Below are 18,038 nucleotides of genomic sequence, written 5' to 3' on the forward strand. Positions count from 1 at the left end.
GCAGAAGAATGTGCCAAACATTGCCAAGGAGAAAGCCTGAAGGCTAAATGAACAATATAGCGTTCTAAACAACAGCGTGCACAAGAAGGCAAAAGATGTCCTTATTAATGTAACACAATGCTTTTATGCAATAAGAGAACCCACCTGAATGCAGGTAATAGCCGGAGTCTGGTCGTTTAAGAAGCTCATCCTGGAGGCAAATTTCTTGCGCATTAGGTAGCCCCGACACCGCGCCTGCAGCTTGGTAATTAGGCTCTCATTGGCCAGCCACAGCTGTTCACGGTTATATGCCGCAGAAACCCCAGAAATGGTAGTCTATGAGAGGATACCGAGCAAAGATTACAGCATTATATACATTAATCACATACGCCAAATCATAGCACCATGACCTGGTGTCACTCATTCATAAGGTCATACAGACTGCTGCCTCCATTTACCTGAATATCCTCTTTTGAGAGCTGAGTGTTATTCTGCATAAATCCTTGGGGCTCTTCCCATCTACCTTCATTGCTGGGCAGATGAAAGTAATAATGATAGCCGCCCTTCACCCAGTGTTGCACCCATTCACTTCCATTGTCGCCTACAAGACAGACATTAAATGAGGGATGACTTTCATTACACAGCCAAAATGGATCAATGCAATAACGGCTGACACTGACCCCAAAAGATAAATGATCACTAATAAAACACAGCATAATAAAACAATAGAATATGAATAATGTGCTTACAGATCTTCGCTAGTAGTACTACATTTGAGGTTTGGTACACTTTGTAAAGAATTATGTTCTATGGAAATACACAGTGGGTTATTTCTGCAGGTAACAGTGTAGAGAGGTGACAGAAACTGAATAAATTGGAATATTTTGGAAGTGTATTTTTACCTTGACCTGCTTTATTACTCTTCAGCTCCGCCAGTTCGTTCTGATAGGTCTGAGCACATTCGGCAGTCACCCCATAGAGTCCAACATCTGGGGATCGAAGCGCTTGGAGAGTCTGGACACTGTCACCTTTGTCTACTGCCTCATTAATAGCCAGGATACCACGGGAGACTGTAAACCAAGAGACAATCAGAAGCCTGACACAACAGAGACTATCAAACATAAATACAACAGTTAAAGGACCTCGAAAACCTAAACTAGAAATTACTTTATTTCGAACAATAACAATATATATGTAAAAGTTGCAGATCAGAAATACACTTGGAGATGGATTATCTTTCTCTATATACCGCAGACTCCCTTCAGTAAGTCCTTTGAAATACATAATCACTATATGGAGCCACTCTAGGCCTAAACTGACTCGGCACAAAACAAACTCTTTTTACGGCTATAGATAATGAGGCCCCAGCCAATATCAGATATCCAAACTCCTGTATATAATAGGACAATTTTTGTGTGTTTTACTTCTATATAAATCAATGTTAGAGATACCTTTTCATAGTTAATAAACTTGTATATCGTACTTTGTAACCCTTTTACAATGGGACATTTGTTCTTGAGTTTGCAAAATGATAAAAATATACCTTCAATCGCAAACAAGAGTCTATTGAATTAGCCTTTAGCCTTATATAAGACTTACTGCACAGAGCTTTGCAACTTGTTTCTGGAAATTAAATGTATATTATTTATGGTTCCTAATGTAATGTTTATAAGAGTGAGAATTGGGGAGGAAGAGTGTCCACTAAATGTCATATAATTCAAGTAACTGAGTTATTTGATTATGAGAAAACTAAAGTGTCGAACCGCTTCTCTAACAAATATTTAAGGTTAATATATATGTGACCACTTAGCAATGTGGCTTTTCTAATCAAAAATGTGTGTAAATAAAACAGGCTACAGTTACATGGCTACATACATCTTTGGGCATCCTCTGTTTCTTTATTCGAACGGAATATTCCATCTTGGATTTCATCCAGCCACAGGACTGCAGAATCATCTTTTGTTTCCTGGAGAGACGAGCAATAAAGAATTTATTTTGATGATCAAATCTATGTTGTGCAGACATTCATTTGCCAAAGTGAATCAGATCACAATTCCTACGACATTTAATCACACTGACTCACTGTTGTACAGCAGAGGGCACTGTGGCCCACCACAAATGCTAGATGACGGAAATGGGGAGTCAACAAACAGATCTGTAAGTGTGCGTGGACAGCTTATTCCCTATAAAAAAGTGTTTTCAAAACAGCCAATAAAAACCATATAACTATACATTTAAAGATAATTTCTATAGGTTGTAACTGGATAACAGTTTAACAAAAGTAGCATCTGAGGAGTTGCAAAGGCTTGCCAGACCAGTGGGGGAATTAGCTGGAATAGGGAACTTGCCGAGTACAGTTTAGGGATGTCCATTGAAGCATCCATCATGGATGGTTTCCAATATTTGGCAGGAAACAGTTGGTTAAAACTTCAATAGTTTGTAACCGCGTACGTGTAGCTATAAGAGTCAGCAGCTGCACATGCACAAAGAATAAAACCCTGACTAGTGGACCATCTGGGCCCTGCCATCAATGGTATAACCATCGACATTGGCAGTTAAGCATTGTTGGTCAATGGTCAACCTTAGTACGGTTTAAGACATGTGAGCACCATATTTTGCACCAATAAGAGAAAAAAATTAAGATTTCTTTTTGCATGGCAACAATATTAAAATGAGATAATGGAGTGCACAAGAGAGCTCCCTGCTTTACAAAAGGGGGCACACAGTGCCCCACAAGGGACTTTGTTTTCTCTAACTCTAAAGGAGGGGGGGGGTTGGGGTCTAGTTTACAGTGATGTTTTACTCCTCCGATGTACATTTACAAAGCCACAAAACTAGGTGCAAATTCAAATTCCAGAAGCCGTTCCTAGGACCGTGAAGTTGGCACACCTGCACAAATACAGGTGAAGGGCCCACATTTTTTTTTTCAGGTAACCATATAAGTGAAAGCAGGGTGATGTGTAAAGGAAATGTATTAGACCATAAAAACAGCGATAATGTTAGTCTCCTGTGTAAAAGCCCCCATACATCAGCAATCGATTGTGGCAAATCTGCAATTTGCAATCGATTGTGTATAAAAATCTGCAATGTATGGGTTTCACAGATCACAGATTGCAACCAAAAAGTGATTGGAATTGTTAAATCAGATTGTCCAACATGTTGGATTTCACAGATGGATTGGGACTGTAGATCGCTAGTGTATGGGCCTGATCAGCAGATTTGCAGACCAATACTAGTAAAATGATGGGCTTTTCAAGATTGCCAGATCTGTGTTTGCTGCAATCGATCTGCAAATCACTGAAAAAGATCTGTAATGTATGGGCGCAGATTGCTAGAATGGGAAATCGTAAAATCGGGCAATAAATCTTCAAATTGTTCAATTGTGGTTTTCAGATTGCTGATGTATGGGGGCCTTAAGTTGTGATGGGCAGAATATTTTCCCGTTAGAGATGAAGGGCTCACCTGTGATAGTGAAAACCAAACTGTGTGTAGCTCATTTAAAAGAAAGCTACAGGTTATTTAAGTCAAAGTCTTTTCTTGTTCCAATAGACCACACAGGCTTTGTGTGTGTGTTGAACACTACGAAGCACTACTCACCCTTAGTGTATGTAATGTATGTAAGCTAAGTGGCAATACACAACCAGAAAGCCTGACAACACTTAAAAGCCAGAAGCCAGTTAGGAGTTTGCACAAATCATAAATCAAACAACCAATGCCTGTTATGCTGCACAGGCCGTTATGGTAGCTCAGGGGTTAATGAAGGGGCCATCAACCTCTCCTGGGATGTTTAGGCATAGGAGTAAACAAACAGGAATGTACCAATCTAATGAAGGAAAGAGGGGGTAGAACTGGAGTTTTCAGTGACACTGTCCTATTCCCACAGTGCATTTTCAGCCTGTGTATATATTTTTTTTATGATAAGGCTACTAAGTGGCACTGGTTTACTATAATCTCTTATGGCGATATTTACCTTAGTCAAGTAAAAAGTATTGCTGATCGTTCAGTGCAGACACTACAGGGGATCAGGAACGACGGTACGATTACGAAGATTACGTCTTTCCTGATCGCCCAGTGTGTACGCACCTTTAGTTCCCTTAGTTCAATAGAAAGCCCAAACATATATAACTTACTGTGTGCACCTTCTTTGCAACAGGACTAGTACTCACACTCAGTTACATCTTCGTGATGGACAAGAGTACTCGTCTCTCACAAAGGGCTCCATTTAAGAACAAGTAATAGCACTTTTATCACTCGCTAAATGGGTTATGACATCTGTTCTTTATTTAGCAGACAGTGGTAAGCTTAGGTTACGGTCATTTGCAATATCCTCGGATAGAGGGACTTCTGGGTGTTAAACCCGGAAGTCCCTCTGGCACCCTTCTGCGCAAGTGCCGCAGAGGTGGGAAGAGGGATCCAGTTGGATCCCTCTTAGGGGGTGTCCCGAAAAGAAGCCCATAGGCATCGCATTCCGGTGCTTACTACATCGGAGAATTGCAGTAAAACCCCTGAAAATGCAATTTTCATGGGGTTTTACTGCATTTCTGCCCTTAGTATATCCCTCCAGGAAGCTCCAATCAGCATTTCAGATAAAAAAAAATGGAAAGGGTAACAGGAGGAGAGAAGCATCACTACCATACACAGGCCCCCATTTACTAACGAGTTTTATCACCAAAACAAGTGATAAATGTCACTCCAGCCAATCAGCTCCCAACTGTCATTTATTTTTTTTTTAACGGTTGACAGTTGAGAGCTGATTGGCTGGAGCACCATTTATCATACACAGTGACATTTATCACTCGTTTTGGTGATAAACCTAGTTAGTAAATGAGGTCCATAATCCCCTTCACTAACATTGGTAAGTTGATGCTATTCTACTTAGAGAGCAGGTAGACTCATTGGCACCTACACAATATGGGGTACCTAGCACACAAAGAAAAGGTCTCTGGTTGTCCCATACAGTGTTCTTGGGGACTTTCCCTATCGCAGGCTATATGGTAATAGAGTGCTGCCCTGCGACCCTAGGAATAGGATAGCATGGGAACACAGACTTTGGTAGATGGGTAAATTATGTTCGTCAGGAGGGTATGCAGTCGGGAAGCTGGCGGACGTAATCCCGACAGCCGGCTTCCCGACTGCTTTATTCCGGCGAGGGTTAAAAGACAGGCGTCTAAATCTAGATGCCTGTCATTTTACCGACGCCGGGAGACCGGCGCCCGGCATCCCGATCGAAGTGATGCCGGGCACCGCTGTGGACAGCCAGGGGGGGGGGTTGTATTAGGTTAGTAAATACTCACCAGGGTACGATCGGGATTTTCACCCATGTCTGGCAGCCGCTGTCAGGATTTGAACCGCCGGACTTGCGTAAGTCATACCGATTCCGTCAGCAGTACTGTGCTACTCATCTTACTGATACTGGAGTGTTTCGTCTCTTACCAGGAAACAGAACTCCATACCCCACAGTGTGGGTAAGATCTAATCTAGAGATTGTGGTGGACCTAGCAATTGTTTAAGATACCATTTATTGTTGTGATATTGGTGTGTTCTATTGCATTTTATAGTATTACTACATTAAAATGATAAAGATACTATTGTATCTTCACTGTTGTCTTGTCTGTGTAAGGTAACCTGTTTTACATAGTTAGCCCTGGCTGGAACACCTGGGTACCTCACAATCCAATATCTATTTATGAAATCTTGGAGACAGATGATGTGGAGAAGTTGCTCATAGCAACCAATCAGCATCTAACTGTCATTTTACAGGCTGTATTAGAAAAATTACAGTTAGAAGCTGATTGGTTGGTATAGGCAACTTGTCCACTTTCTCTCTCGCCAAGATTTGATAAATCTCCCCCTTAGTTCTCTACATACATAGCATCCAAGCACTTGTGACAGCTGGTCTTACTTTCTCATGATGCCTTTAATTATTAAATCAACTTGTTTTTAGGTTTAGTAGATTCATGCTTAACTCAACATATTCTTTCAAAGGCAAACACTAAATTAATTACATTTAACCTAGTTTTTGGGCGCTGCTTTGTGGCAAGTCCAGTCTCCTCTGCCTCACTGCGGTCTGGTACAGATGCAGTACAGCAGTGAGTTACTAAATAGAGATGCGTTTCCGGCTAGGCAGCTGTGGCTTTCACATCAGAGAGACAGAATGACAGAGCAATGGAGAATATCATCACAGAGGAAGTGCACAAAGAACGGACAGACACATGCTGTAAAATTGACAACGGGGATAGCAGTAAGGTAGTTTAAGTGGGAGGCAGAGAGGCTATATATAGTAGTTCTGTTTGTGCATTGCAAATGTGTTATTAAAATGGTTTTGAAGTAAAAGCATGCAGATAGACCTGCAGTCGCACACAGAATATAGGCATGCCACATATTTTAATCAGCAGAAGCTGTGTGTTCTATTTGCACAGCTGTGTACAAATAAGACGCATTTGAAGGTAAAAAGTTGCACGAAGAGACGCTCAGCGCTACAGAGTCACGCCACGGTATGGTGCGACTCGAAGGACTGTTCAACGTGCAAGGAGACTAGATGTATGTGGACACATCTGTATATACAGTCAGGTGCATAAATATTGGAACATTGACAGAATTTTCATATTTTGGCCTCTATTTACCACCACAATGGCTTTGAAATGAAACAAACAAGATGTGCTTTAACTGCAGACTTTCAGATTTAATTTGAGGGCAATTACATCCAAATCAGGTGAACGGTGTAGGAATTACAACGGTTTCTATATGTGCCTCCCACTTTTTAAGGGGCCAAAAGTAATGGGACAAACTAAACAATCCTAAATCTAACTTTCACTTTTTAATACTTTGTTGCAAATCCTTTGCAGGAAATTACAGCTTGAAGTCTGGAACACATAGACATCACCAGACGCTGGGTTTCATCCCTGGTGATGCTCTGCCAGGCCTCTACTGCAAATGGCTTCAGTTCCTGCTTGTTCTTGGGGCATTTTCCCTTCAGTTTTGTCTTCATCAAGTGAAATGCATGCTCAATGGGATTCAGGTCAGGGGATTGACTTGGCCATTGCATAACATTCCACTTTTTAGCCTTAAAAAACTCTTTGGTTGCTTTTGCAGTATGCTTCGGGTCATTGTCCATATGCACTGTGAAGCGCCGTCCAATGAGTTCTGAAGCATTTGACTGAATATGAGCATATAATATTGCCCGAAACACTTCAGAATTAATTCTGCTGCTTTTGTCAGCAGTCACATCATCAATAAATACAAGGGAAAAAGTTCCATTGGCAGCCATACATGCCCACGCCATTACACTACCACCACCATGCTTCACTGATGAGGTGGTATGTTTTGAATCATGAGCAGTTCCTTTCCTTCTCCATACTCTTCTCTTCCCATCACTCTGGTACAAGTTGATCTTTGTCTCATCTGTCCATAGGATGTTGTTCCAGAACTGTAATGGCTTTTTTTAGATGTTGTTTGGCAAACTTGAATCTGGTCTTCCTGTTTTTGTGGCTCACCACTGGTTTACATCTTGTGGTGAACCCTCTATATTCACTCTTGTGAAGTCTTCTCTTGATTGTTGACTTTGACACATATACACCTACCTCCTGGTGAGTGTTCTTTATTTGGCCAACTGTTGTGAAGGGGTTTTTCTTCACCAGGGAAATAATTCTTCTGTCATCCACCACAGTTGTTTTCCGTGGTCTTCCGGGTCTTTTGGTGTTGGGAGCTCTCCGATGCATTCTTTCTTTTTAAGAGTGTTCCAAACAGTTGATTTGGCCACACCTAATGTTTTTGCTATCTCTCTGATGGGTTTGTTTTGATTTTTCAGCCTAATGATGGCTTGCTTCACTGATAGTGACAGCTCTTTGGATCTCATATTGAGAGTCGACAGCAACTGATTCCAAATGCAAATGTCACACCTAGAATCAACTCCAGACCTTTTACCTGCTTAATTGATAAAGAAATAACGAGGGAATAGCCCACACCTGTCCATGAAATCGCTTTTGAGTTGATAGTCCCATTACTTTTGGCCCCTTAAAAAGTGGGAGGCACATATAGAAACCATTGTAATTCCTACACCGTTCACCTGATTTGGATGTAATTACCCTCAAATTAAATCTGAAAGTCTGCAGTTAAAGCACATCTTGTTTGTTTCATTTCAAAGCCACTGTGGTGGTGAATAGAGGCCAAAATATGAAAATTCTGTCAATGTCCCAATATTTATGCACATGACTGTATAAAAGGTGCCCTCTGTTAAGTTTCTAAAAAAAAAAAAAAAAGTCCCTTAACACACAGATCCTCACTCGCTCACAAGAACTGTCTCAGTTACCGGCATTGTTACTTCTCGCATAAGGGTCATTCAATTTGCGACAATGAGCACAAGGTGCCGGCATTACAAACATTTCTCCCTCCTGTCACAACTACCAACATTGAGGATTTTGCCTTATACCCCATAGAGGTGCACAGGAAAATTTGTAATCTTGAGCTGCTATATACATCATCAGTAATTGAATACCCCCTAAAGGTCAAGTCACAATGTTACCGGGATACACACAGACTGTTCTGTCCCGCTTACTTTTCCTGTGGGACTGACACAAAGCACTACATTGTTGTGACAGCAACAATAAAGGAGTATGAGGCCTACAGAAGTCGTCGCTATATCAGACTTTTTATTTCTCGTTACCCAGGTTGCATTGATGGGCTTAGGAAGTGCTGCAGCCATGGACATGCTCTGACCAAAAGTGAAAGAAGGATTTCACATCAGCAAAAAGTGTACCATCTGGCAGATGCATGGTGCAGGTCACTCGTATTGGATGTCATGTGCTTTTTTTTTTTACACCCTAGATTGTGTACATTTCCCTCCATTTTGCATCTTGGGTTGCCTCAAGTGTTCTATCTACTTAGGATTAGTGTTTTTTGCGCAGCTAAGTCTCAAAATCTGTGGTGCGCTACACAGGGCTATTTGGCATGATTTGAGGGTAGGCTTAGTTTGAGTTTCTCCCACTGGAAAATTATAACTTGGGATGCTTTTCCTGCATTTTGCATAAACACAACAAAAAAGAACTATCCTGATAATATGAGATATGGTAAGAACTTACCCTTGTTATCTCTATTTCTACGAAGTCCATAGGGTTCCACAGGATACCTTGGGTATAGGTGTGACGTCAGTCGCAGGGCACCAAAGAGTTAAGCTTTCAGCCTCCCAGGATGCACTAGGTCCCCCTCCTATACCCCGCCCCCAGGCCAAGGCACCTCAGTTAGTTACCAAGCCATAGGCCGGAGGAGGAGAAGGAAGAGAGAGAACAAAGATCTGGACACATACAAGAATCACATTCTCACCAGAGGGAGACGGAAAACCGGTGACCAGAGCAAAGCCCATCTGCAGCACAGGTGCGACAGGGCGGGAGTCCTGTGGAACCCTATGGACTTCGTAGAAATAGAGATAACAAGGGTAAGTTCTTACCATATCTCATATTTTCTACTTCAGGGTCCATAGGGTATCCACAGGATACCTCGGGGATGTCCCAAAGCAGTAACCTTTAAGGGTGGGGACGCTCCTGTGCAGAAAGGAGAATCCGCCGCCCGAAGGAAGCATCCTGAGAGGCGAAGGTGTCAAACCTGTAATACCTCACGAAGGTATGGACAGAAGACCACGTAGCAGCCTTGCAGATCTGAACTGCCGAGGCACCACGTCAAGCTGCCCACGAAGGACCCACAGACCTAGTGGAATGAGCCTTCAGAGAAGGAGGGACCGGTAGGCCTTCATGAAGATAAGCTTCAGAAATAGCCATACGGATCCAGGCTGCCAAAGTTTGCTTTGAAACAGGCCAACCCTTTTTACAGAAGCCATAGAGGACAACAAAGCGTCCGACTTCCTAAACAAAGAAGTGTGGTCCACATAAGTCCTTAAGGCCCGCACAACATCCAAAGAGGCCTCACCCACGGAAAGACCCGGTGAGTTAAAGGCCGGAACAACTATTTCCTCGTTAACATGAAACTGGGAAACAACTTTGGGAAGAAACTTGGGCCGAGTGCGGAGCACTGCCCTGTTCCCATGAAAAACCAAGAAAGGGGGTCTACAAGAAAGAGCCCCTAACTCAGAAACACGTCTGGCTGAAGCAACGGCCAGAAGGAAAACAGTCTTAGCTGTTAGCCATTTAATATCCACTGAGCCCAGTGGTTCAAACGGCGGTCCTTGGAGAGCCCTCAGGACCACAGCCAAATCCCAAGGCGCCACAGGTGGAACAAAGGGCGGCTGAATACGGAGAACACCTTGCATAAAGGTGCGCACATCCGGGATTGTAGCAATCCTACGGTGAAACCAGACAGATAGGGCCGAAACCTGTACCTTCAAAGAAACAAGGCGAAGCCCATGATCTAGTCCCGCTTGCAGGAAGGCGAGAATCCGAGACAGACGAAACTCCCGCGGTGCATAACCTCTCGGTCGACACCACTGGAAGAACATATGCCACACGCGATGGTATATCCTCGCGGAAGACGGTTTCCGAGCTCGTAACATGGTACGCACCACAGAGCTGGAAAACCCCCGGGACCTCAGCATGGCCGTCTCAATAGCCACGCCGCCAAAGACAGCCGAGTCAGGTCCGGGTGAAGACAAGGACCCTGAGACAGAATGTCCGGTCGTAGCGGCAACCGCAGAGGACTGTCCACGGACAGACCCTGAAGGTCTGAGAACCAGTGCCGTCTGGGCCACGCGGGAGCTATCAACAGGAGCATCCCTCCTTCCTGTTTGAATTTCCGGACTACCCGTGGAAGAAGGGAGACCGGAGGGAACAGGTATGTGAACCTGAACGTCCACCGGACGGACAGAGCATCCACCAGAGACGCCCCTTCGTCTCTTGTGCGAGACCCGTACACCGGCAACTTGTTGTTGTGCCGGGACGCCATGAGGTCGATTTCTGGAAGACCCCACCTGTCCACCAGTAGTTGAAAAACGTCCGGGTGCAGGGACCATTCCCCTGGATGAACGTCCTGGCGACTTAGAAAGTCCGCCTGCCAATTTAGCACTCCCGGGATGAAGACCGCTGATATGGCCGGAAGATTGCGCTCCGCCCAAACCAGGATCCGAGAGACCTCTACGAGAGCCTCCCGACTGCGAGTTCCTCCTTGCCTGTTTATGTAGGCCACGGTGGTAGCATTGTCCGACTGGACCTGCACCGGGTGACCCTGGAGAAACCGCTGTGCCTGCAGGAGAGCATTGAAGACCGCACGGAGTTCCAAGATATTTATTGGAAGCTCCGCTTCTGTCGGCGTCCACCTGCCCTGGAACAAGTGTGGACCCGAAACTGCTCCCCAGCCCCGAAGACTGGCGTCCGTTGTCAACAGGACCCAATTTGGAACCCAGAACGGACGTCCCTTGTTGAGGTGGGTCGTCTTTAACCACCACGCAAGGGACAGGCGAACCTCCGGGGTGAGCACAATCGTCTGGAACTTCAGAGACTGAGGCAGCCCGTTCCACTTGGACAGGATCAGGTGCTGCAGAGGTCTGGAGTGAAACAGGGCGTATTCCACCATGTCGAACACCGACACCATGGAGCCCAGTAACCTCATCGCCGAGTGTAAGGACACCCGGCGGCTGTGCAGACAACTGCGCACCCTTGACTGTAAAGCAGAGATCTTGTCCTCCGTCACGAAGATCCTTTGCTGTCCCGAGTTCAATAAGGCTCCAAGATGCAGAATCCTCCGAGACGGGATTAGAGTGGACTTCTGCCAGTTGATTAGCCAGCCGTGCCGTTGCAGCAGTGCAATGGTCAGGTCCAAGTGGTGTAACAGGAGCTCTGGAGATCCTGTCACCAATAACAGGTCGTCCAAGTACGGCAACATGCGGACTCCTTGCAGCCGCAGAGAAGCCGCCATGACCGTCATCACCTTGGTGAAACACGTGGTGCTGTCGCCAGGCCAAAAGGTAACGCCCGAAACTGGAAATGGTCGCTGCGGTTGCAAACAGAAAGAACTCTTGATGGCGCAAAAGAATAGGGACATGCAGGTAAGCGTCCTGTATGTCCAATGACACCATGTAGTCCCCAGGTTCCAGCGCCAGAATGATGGACCGTAGGGTCTCCATCCGAAACTTCGGGACCCGCAAAGACTTGTTGAGTGCTTTGAGGTTGAGAATCGGACGATATGACCCATTGGGTTTCTGTACCAAAAATAGATTTGAATAGAAACCCTGGCCCCTCTGGGAGAATGGAACAGGCACTATAACTCCAGCCTGGAGCATAGTGTGCAATACCTTCCGCAGCTCCGTAGCCTTGTTCCGGTCTGATGGTAGACCCGTGGTGAAGAATCGAGCCGGGGGTCTGTGCCGGAAGGAGAGGGCGTACCCGTGAGAGACCACCTCCAGAACCCAAGTGTCTGTCGTAGTGAACGACCAACACCGGGAGAACTGCAGCAGGCGGCCTCCCACCCTGGGATCCCCCAAGGGGAGACCCGGACCGTCAGGCCGCAGGCTTGTCATCTGGCTTGGGGGCCGGACGTCTGGTACTCCATGCCTGTTTCCGGGACTTGCCCGATTTCTTAGGGCCAGCCTGTCGAGGAAACGACTGTGGTTTGGGCCTGCCCTGGGCCCTAGATGACCGAAAGGACGATGGTCCAGAACCAGAAGGAGCAGCGGCCGACGGGAGACAAGCAGATTTGGCTGCCGCCAGCGTGGCCACAATCTTATCCAGATCCGGACCGAAGAGAACTTCTCCGGTAAACGGCAACGCTTCCAGACCTTTCTTGGATCTGCGTCCGCCTTCCAGGATCGCAGCCACAAGGTGCGACGAGCAGCTACCGCTGCTGAAGAAATTCTAGACACCAGAGTACTAATGTCTAGAGCCGCCTCGTTGATGTAGGTGGCCGAATCACGGAGATTGCCAATCAACTCCGCTTGTTCGGCCGGACAGTCGGATTCAAAAGAAGCCTCTAATGAATCCGCCCAGCGCTCCATCGCTCTGGCAACCCAGCAAATGGCCATAGCCGGCCGTGCTGCCCCCCCTGCAAGGGAATAAGCGGACTTCAGGCAGATTTCTACCTTGCAGTCCGTAGCATCCTTAAGGGAGGACATGGATGGCATCGGCAATGTGGCACTACGGACAAGACGGGTCACGTGAGAATCCACCTGTGGAGGGGATTCACACTTAGCAAAATAATTATCCGCGAACGGATAAGCCACCGCCAGGCGTCTCTGCGGCTGGTATCTTTTGCCAGGTTGTTTCCACGCCTCCTCTAAATGGTCCACCAACTGACCCGAAAGAGGAAAGACTGTGGCATCGCCCTTCACATCTTTGAAAAAGGCATACTTAGATTTAGCCGCTGGGGGAACTTCGTCCTCAATCACCAAGGCTGTGCGGACCGCCCGAATAAGTCCAGGAATATATACTTTGGACTTAGCATCAGCGTCCTTAGTATGGAAAGGTTCCTGATCGTAAGGATCCAGAATCTCCCCATCATCAGACGTCCCTTCGTCATCCTCATAAGGAGCGGACAGAGACGCCACCGGCCTTTTATGAGGCCGCATCACAGACTCCCCTTGCAATACATCCGACAAGTGCTGTAAAGAACTCGTCAGGGAGTTAACCCACGCTGGCTCCTGAGAACCCGGGTGCGGGGAAATAGGGAGACTGTGGGGTACCACCAATTGTCGTGGGAACCCCTGCATGGGTGACGACACCACAGACTGCTGGGACAAACCCATCGGAGTAAACGCGGGCTGCGGAGCTAACTGGCCCACTAAAGCTGTTAACGCCTGAGCGAAACAAGCCCAGGGCGGCTCCTGTACCGGTGCTGTAACCGTAATAGGCCGCGCCATGGACAACACTGCCGGCAAAGGCCCTCCGCGCTACCCTCCCCCTCCGCTAACGGTACTTTGCACGTGGTACACTGTAGCCGGAGGGGAAAATCACTTTCAGACATGATGGCACCACGTATGTGACCTCTCTCACCAATTAAGTATTAAATAGGCGAGAGACCACCCTGCAGCACCGCACCGCAAGGGCTTTAGCAGAAAGAACAGGGACAGTAATAAAGCTGACAGTTTAGTGAAGAATAGTTACAGGCAGCGCTAGCACAGTCACATACAATGCAGAGAAATAACAATTCCTGCACTAACAGCGCTGATCACTCAACTACACAGACACAGGGCCTGGTAGGACACAGCGCTGCATACACAGACCTGAGCCACAGCGGAGGAGAGGTATGCGGGGGGACCCAGACCACGATGCTTCCTTCCAGACTTCCAGCAGCGTTCACCATGCGTTGCAGAGAAGATGGCCGCCGAGGAGCAGAGAGAAGCTGGCCTGGGGGAGGAGCGCTGACACAGGACCAGTCAGCACAGTGCAGAGAGGGCTGTGTGCAGCGGGGGAGGCGCCGGCTGTGAGACAGGGAAGGCGCGCTCCCCTGGCATGCATTTAACCCCTGGGACGCCGCAGCGCTACCGCTCTGCTGCGGTCCGCTGTCCCAGGGGGTAGTGGAAGCGCAGGTTGGTCGCCTGGCTCCACGCTGCAGCCAGTCCCCAGGGAGCCCCCTGCCTGGGGACTTAGGACCATGTGATCAGCGGGGACCCACCGCGGGACCCCGCTGCTTACCTCTGTCCCCCTTGAATCCGGCCATGGTCCGGAGCATCTGGGGTCACCGCTAGCTGTGACCCCAGACGCCCACCAGCATCCCCGGATCAGTACCGGCGTTCTGGTACCGGCGGGGTGTAGGGAAGACAGCATGGACGTCAGGACTGACTGTCCATGCTGTTCATCCAGTTGTGCAGCCACAGCTGCATGAAGAATAAGCTTCAGGGGCTCTTCTAGCCCCCACTCCAACAGGTGCACCCGACTCCGGCCGGGCACCAAACTAAACTGAGGTGCCTTGGCCTGGGGGCGGGGTATAGGAGGGGGACCTAGTGCATCCTGGGAGGCTGAAAGCTTAACTCTTTGGTGCCCTGCGACTGACGTCACACCTATACCCAAGGTATCCTGTGGATACCCTATGGACCCTGAAGTAGAAAATTGATTTAAAGCATCTTTCCGCGGATTATACAAAGTGATCAAACACAGTAAAAATTTGCTCTGAGTAATGTAACATATGAGTATATAGTTGCCAACCAACTGAGACATGTTGGGTTTCACACAGTCATTGCTGTTTTATTAATGTTTTACTAAATTTGGTTGTCATCTAACCATATCCTAGATGACTCTGTGGTGAGTGCACAGTGAGTTGCAAAGCTCATGACTAAATAAGGCAATATTGCCCCAGTGTGATTTGCAGCCCAGTCTGGCAGCCCCTGATCTCAGTGAATAGAAATAGTTATTTCAGCCCAGCTCAGCAGCAGGAGGAAATGCTTGGACTGGGAATCAGTTCCTGTACAAATTCACATACACCCTGCCATGGAGCCAATGCATGATGTGGCTGGAAGTTTTAACTCTTATTTACGCAGCCAGGGCTGTATTTTCTTTTACTTCAACCAATTTCACTGTATTATATATTAATAAGAAGAAATGCTGCATAAGGTTCATAAATACCACAGTATATAAAACGTAAAATCGAGAAAATCTGCTTTACCTAAAATATAGCCAGTGCTTTCAACCTAAAGTCACAAGCAATATACAATATTTCAGGAGTTAAGAAGGACCTGATATAAACAATATACAAAATATCAAATATTCACCACAGCTGAATTGATGAGACTAAAAACAAACTTTGGCCCCCATTTATCAACAATACATAACCCCTTTAGCGCTCGCTAAAAGGGTTATGCCAGGTTTTTGGATTTAACAAACTGGGGTAATCCCAGATTACCGCTATTTGTCAAGCATCGCTCTCACCATCTTTTAGATGGCGAGAGTGATGCGAGCCCCATTGCCGGCAATGGAGACCCGGCAGTGCCTTTTCGGCTTCAGCGAAGCCTTCCAGGCACTGCTGGGTCCCTGTGTCATAGACATGCGCAAAGGGACCGTCTCGCATGCGCATAACACCAGAGCCCCGTCGCTGGCAGTGTAGGCAGCCAGCAGCCCAGCGGAGGACATCGCCGAGGACTTCGCTGGACTTTGTGGAACCTTGAGTATCACAGTGATACTAAACTAAAAGTTTCACTGGCTTTTAATATCGTTGATAAATAGGGACCTTTATTCAATAACTTTAAATGTATAGAAAATTGAGACACTGATTTTATGTGCACTTTTCACTGCATTGTACACTAAAAAATATCCATATACATCATTTTTAATTTTCAGTAACTTATGTACAGGGAGAGATGCAGGAAGGGGAGAAATGCGGTCAAACCCCGAAAATGCGGGTCTGACCACATTGCTCATATGCACTCCGGGACTTCATTGCGGTGGGTAAAGCCATCTTCCTGACGGCATTACCCATAGAAGCCTATGGGCTTCTTTCCACAGAGTGCGTATAGAGGGATCCAATCGCATGCGCAGAAGGACGCCGGAGGGGCTTCTGGGTCATAGACCCGGAAGTCCCTCCATCGCAAAGGGCCGCTTATATCAGAGCGGTCCTTTGCGGGGATCTTCATGCATACCGGCATTACCAACGCCAGGCATGCATGTGATGACTGGCAGAATGCATCGCGAGTGCGATGCATCATGCATCCCGCCCTTTGTGTATTACCTAAAGGGTTTAATACAGTAATGCAAAAGCTACAAAAAAACAGTACATACATTATACAGGACACACTGCATACTACAATAAGCCACTGCGGATAAGTTGTCTTGTGCGTTTTTGCCCTCATTTTGGGGCTGATTCTGAGATGGATGCAGACGAGGTTGTGTCTTTTGCCACAGTCACGTCTTTATGATAAGACCGCAACTGATTCTGAACATACTGAGACGCCCACCTGCAGCGGAGCTAATCCGTAAAAGGTGAATCTTTAGACGCACCATCAGAGCTTGCACCAACCCTATGGCAGGTGTAATTTCTCCATCTGAACATGGCGCGCTGAGTCAGCGCTAGATGCAGTGGCTGTCAGCATTACGCCCGCATCTGGCTAGCCACTTTCAGGTTACTTCCCTGGAACGCCCACAGAAATCTGCAGCCTGTGTGTCCAAAATCGTTTTGCATGGGATGTATGTGCAGTGCAATTCGGACGAATTTGCAGACTTACATCTTAAAACTGTGTGCGGCATCGACACTGAAATCCACCTCTGAATCAGGCCCTTTATGTGAAAGTTTAGTTCTTGGGTATAGATATAATTTATTTGGGAAAGTAAAGGCTTACTGTGTATGAGAAGGCTGCAAGCATAGTCCTACCTAAGTCCTGCCTACTGCTCCTAACATCACACTGACACTATTGTCTCAACATCATAAGTGTTACAGCGGAGACCCTCACCATCAGTAACGGGAGCAGAAGGTGTTGTACTGATATAGGGATATGCAGAGCCGTAACTAGACATTTTGATGCCCAGTGCGATAAAGTTCATTGGTGCCCCCCCACTCAAATATATATATATATATATATATATATATATATATATATATATGTGTGTGTGTGAAGTAAACAGCGGCACTCACGGGACTCCCAATAACTACTTCTTGACACAACAGTGTAGTTCAACGTTTCAGTCTCTTGGTAGACTTTTATCAAGAACGTTCTTGATAAAGGTCTACCAAGACTGAAACGTTGAACTACACTGTTGTGTCCAGAAGTCATTATTGGGAGTCCCGTGAGTGCAGCTGTTTACTTCATCTATACTTTAGGTACCAATACCTCCGGAGGGCACCAGGGCAAGTACCTCCTTTACGTTGTGGAGTGCCAGCATACATTGACATTATATATATATTCTTTAAACAAACAGAAAATAGCAGCTGCTCAAATCAATCTGGCACTACTCTTCACCTGCATGACAGGGAGGGGTCATACCAAGTAGAAAAAAAGGTGTGTGTGTGTGTGTGTGGGGGGGGGGGGGGGTTTAACACCCTATTGTTCCTCAGCACACTGAATTGCACCTGCAACAATACATGAAGACTATATGGTGATAGAAATTCAGAGATATTAGTTGAATGCATTTGCAAATCCATGGGAAGCTGCTAGGCAATGTCAAGGCTTCTCTGTTACTAGCAGTCCCTAACACTAAGGG

General features: G+C 46.5%; 1 protein-coding gene across 1 annotated transcript in view; it reads right to left on the bottom strand.

Annotated features, from left to right (window-relative positions):
- Nucleotides 1–18,038, bottom strand: part of IQGAP1 (IQ motif containing GTPase activating protein 1) — a 178,705-nt gene that overhangs the window by 40,301 nt on the left and 120,366 nt on the right. Inside the window, exons 16-19 of the mRNA XM_088472861.1 lie at nucleotides 1,855–1,945; nucleotides 882–1,049; nucleotides 438–580; nucleotides 145–315 (exon numbers count right to left, since the gene is read on the bottom strand). Coding sequence (XP_088328987.1) covers nucleotides 145–315; nucleotides 438–580; nucleotides 882–1,049; nucleotides 1,855–1,945 — 573 coding nt within the window. The remainder of the gene's footprint in view (nucleotides 1–144; nucleotides 316–437; nucleotides 581–881; nucleotides 1,050–1,854; nucleotides 1,946–18,038) is intronic.

Source organism: Taudactylus pleione, unplaced genomic scaffold, assembly GCF_031769625.1.
Source record: "Taudactylus pleione unplaced genomic scaffold, aTauple2 ptg000129l, whole genome shotgun sequence".
NCBI lineage: Eukaryota > Metazoa > Chordata > Amphibia > Anura > Myobatrachidae > Taudactylus > Taudactylus pleione.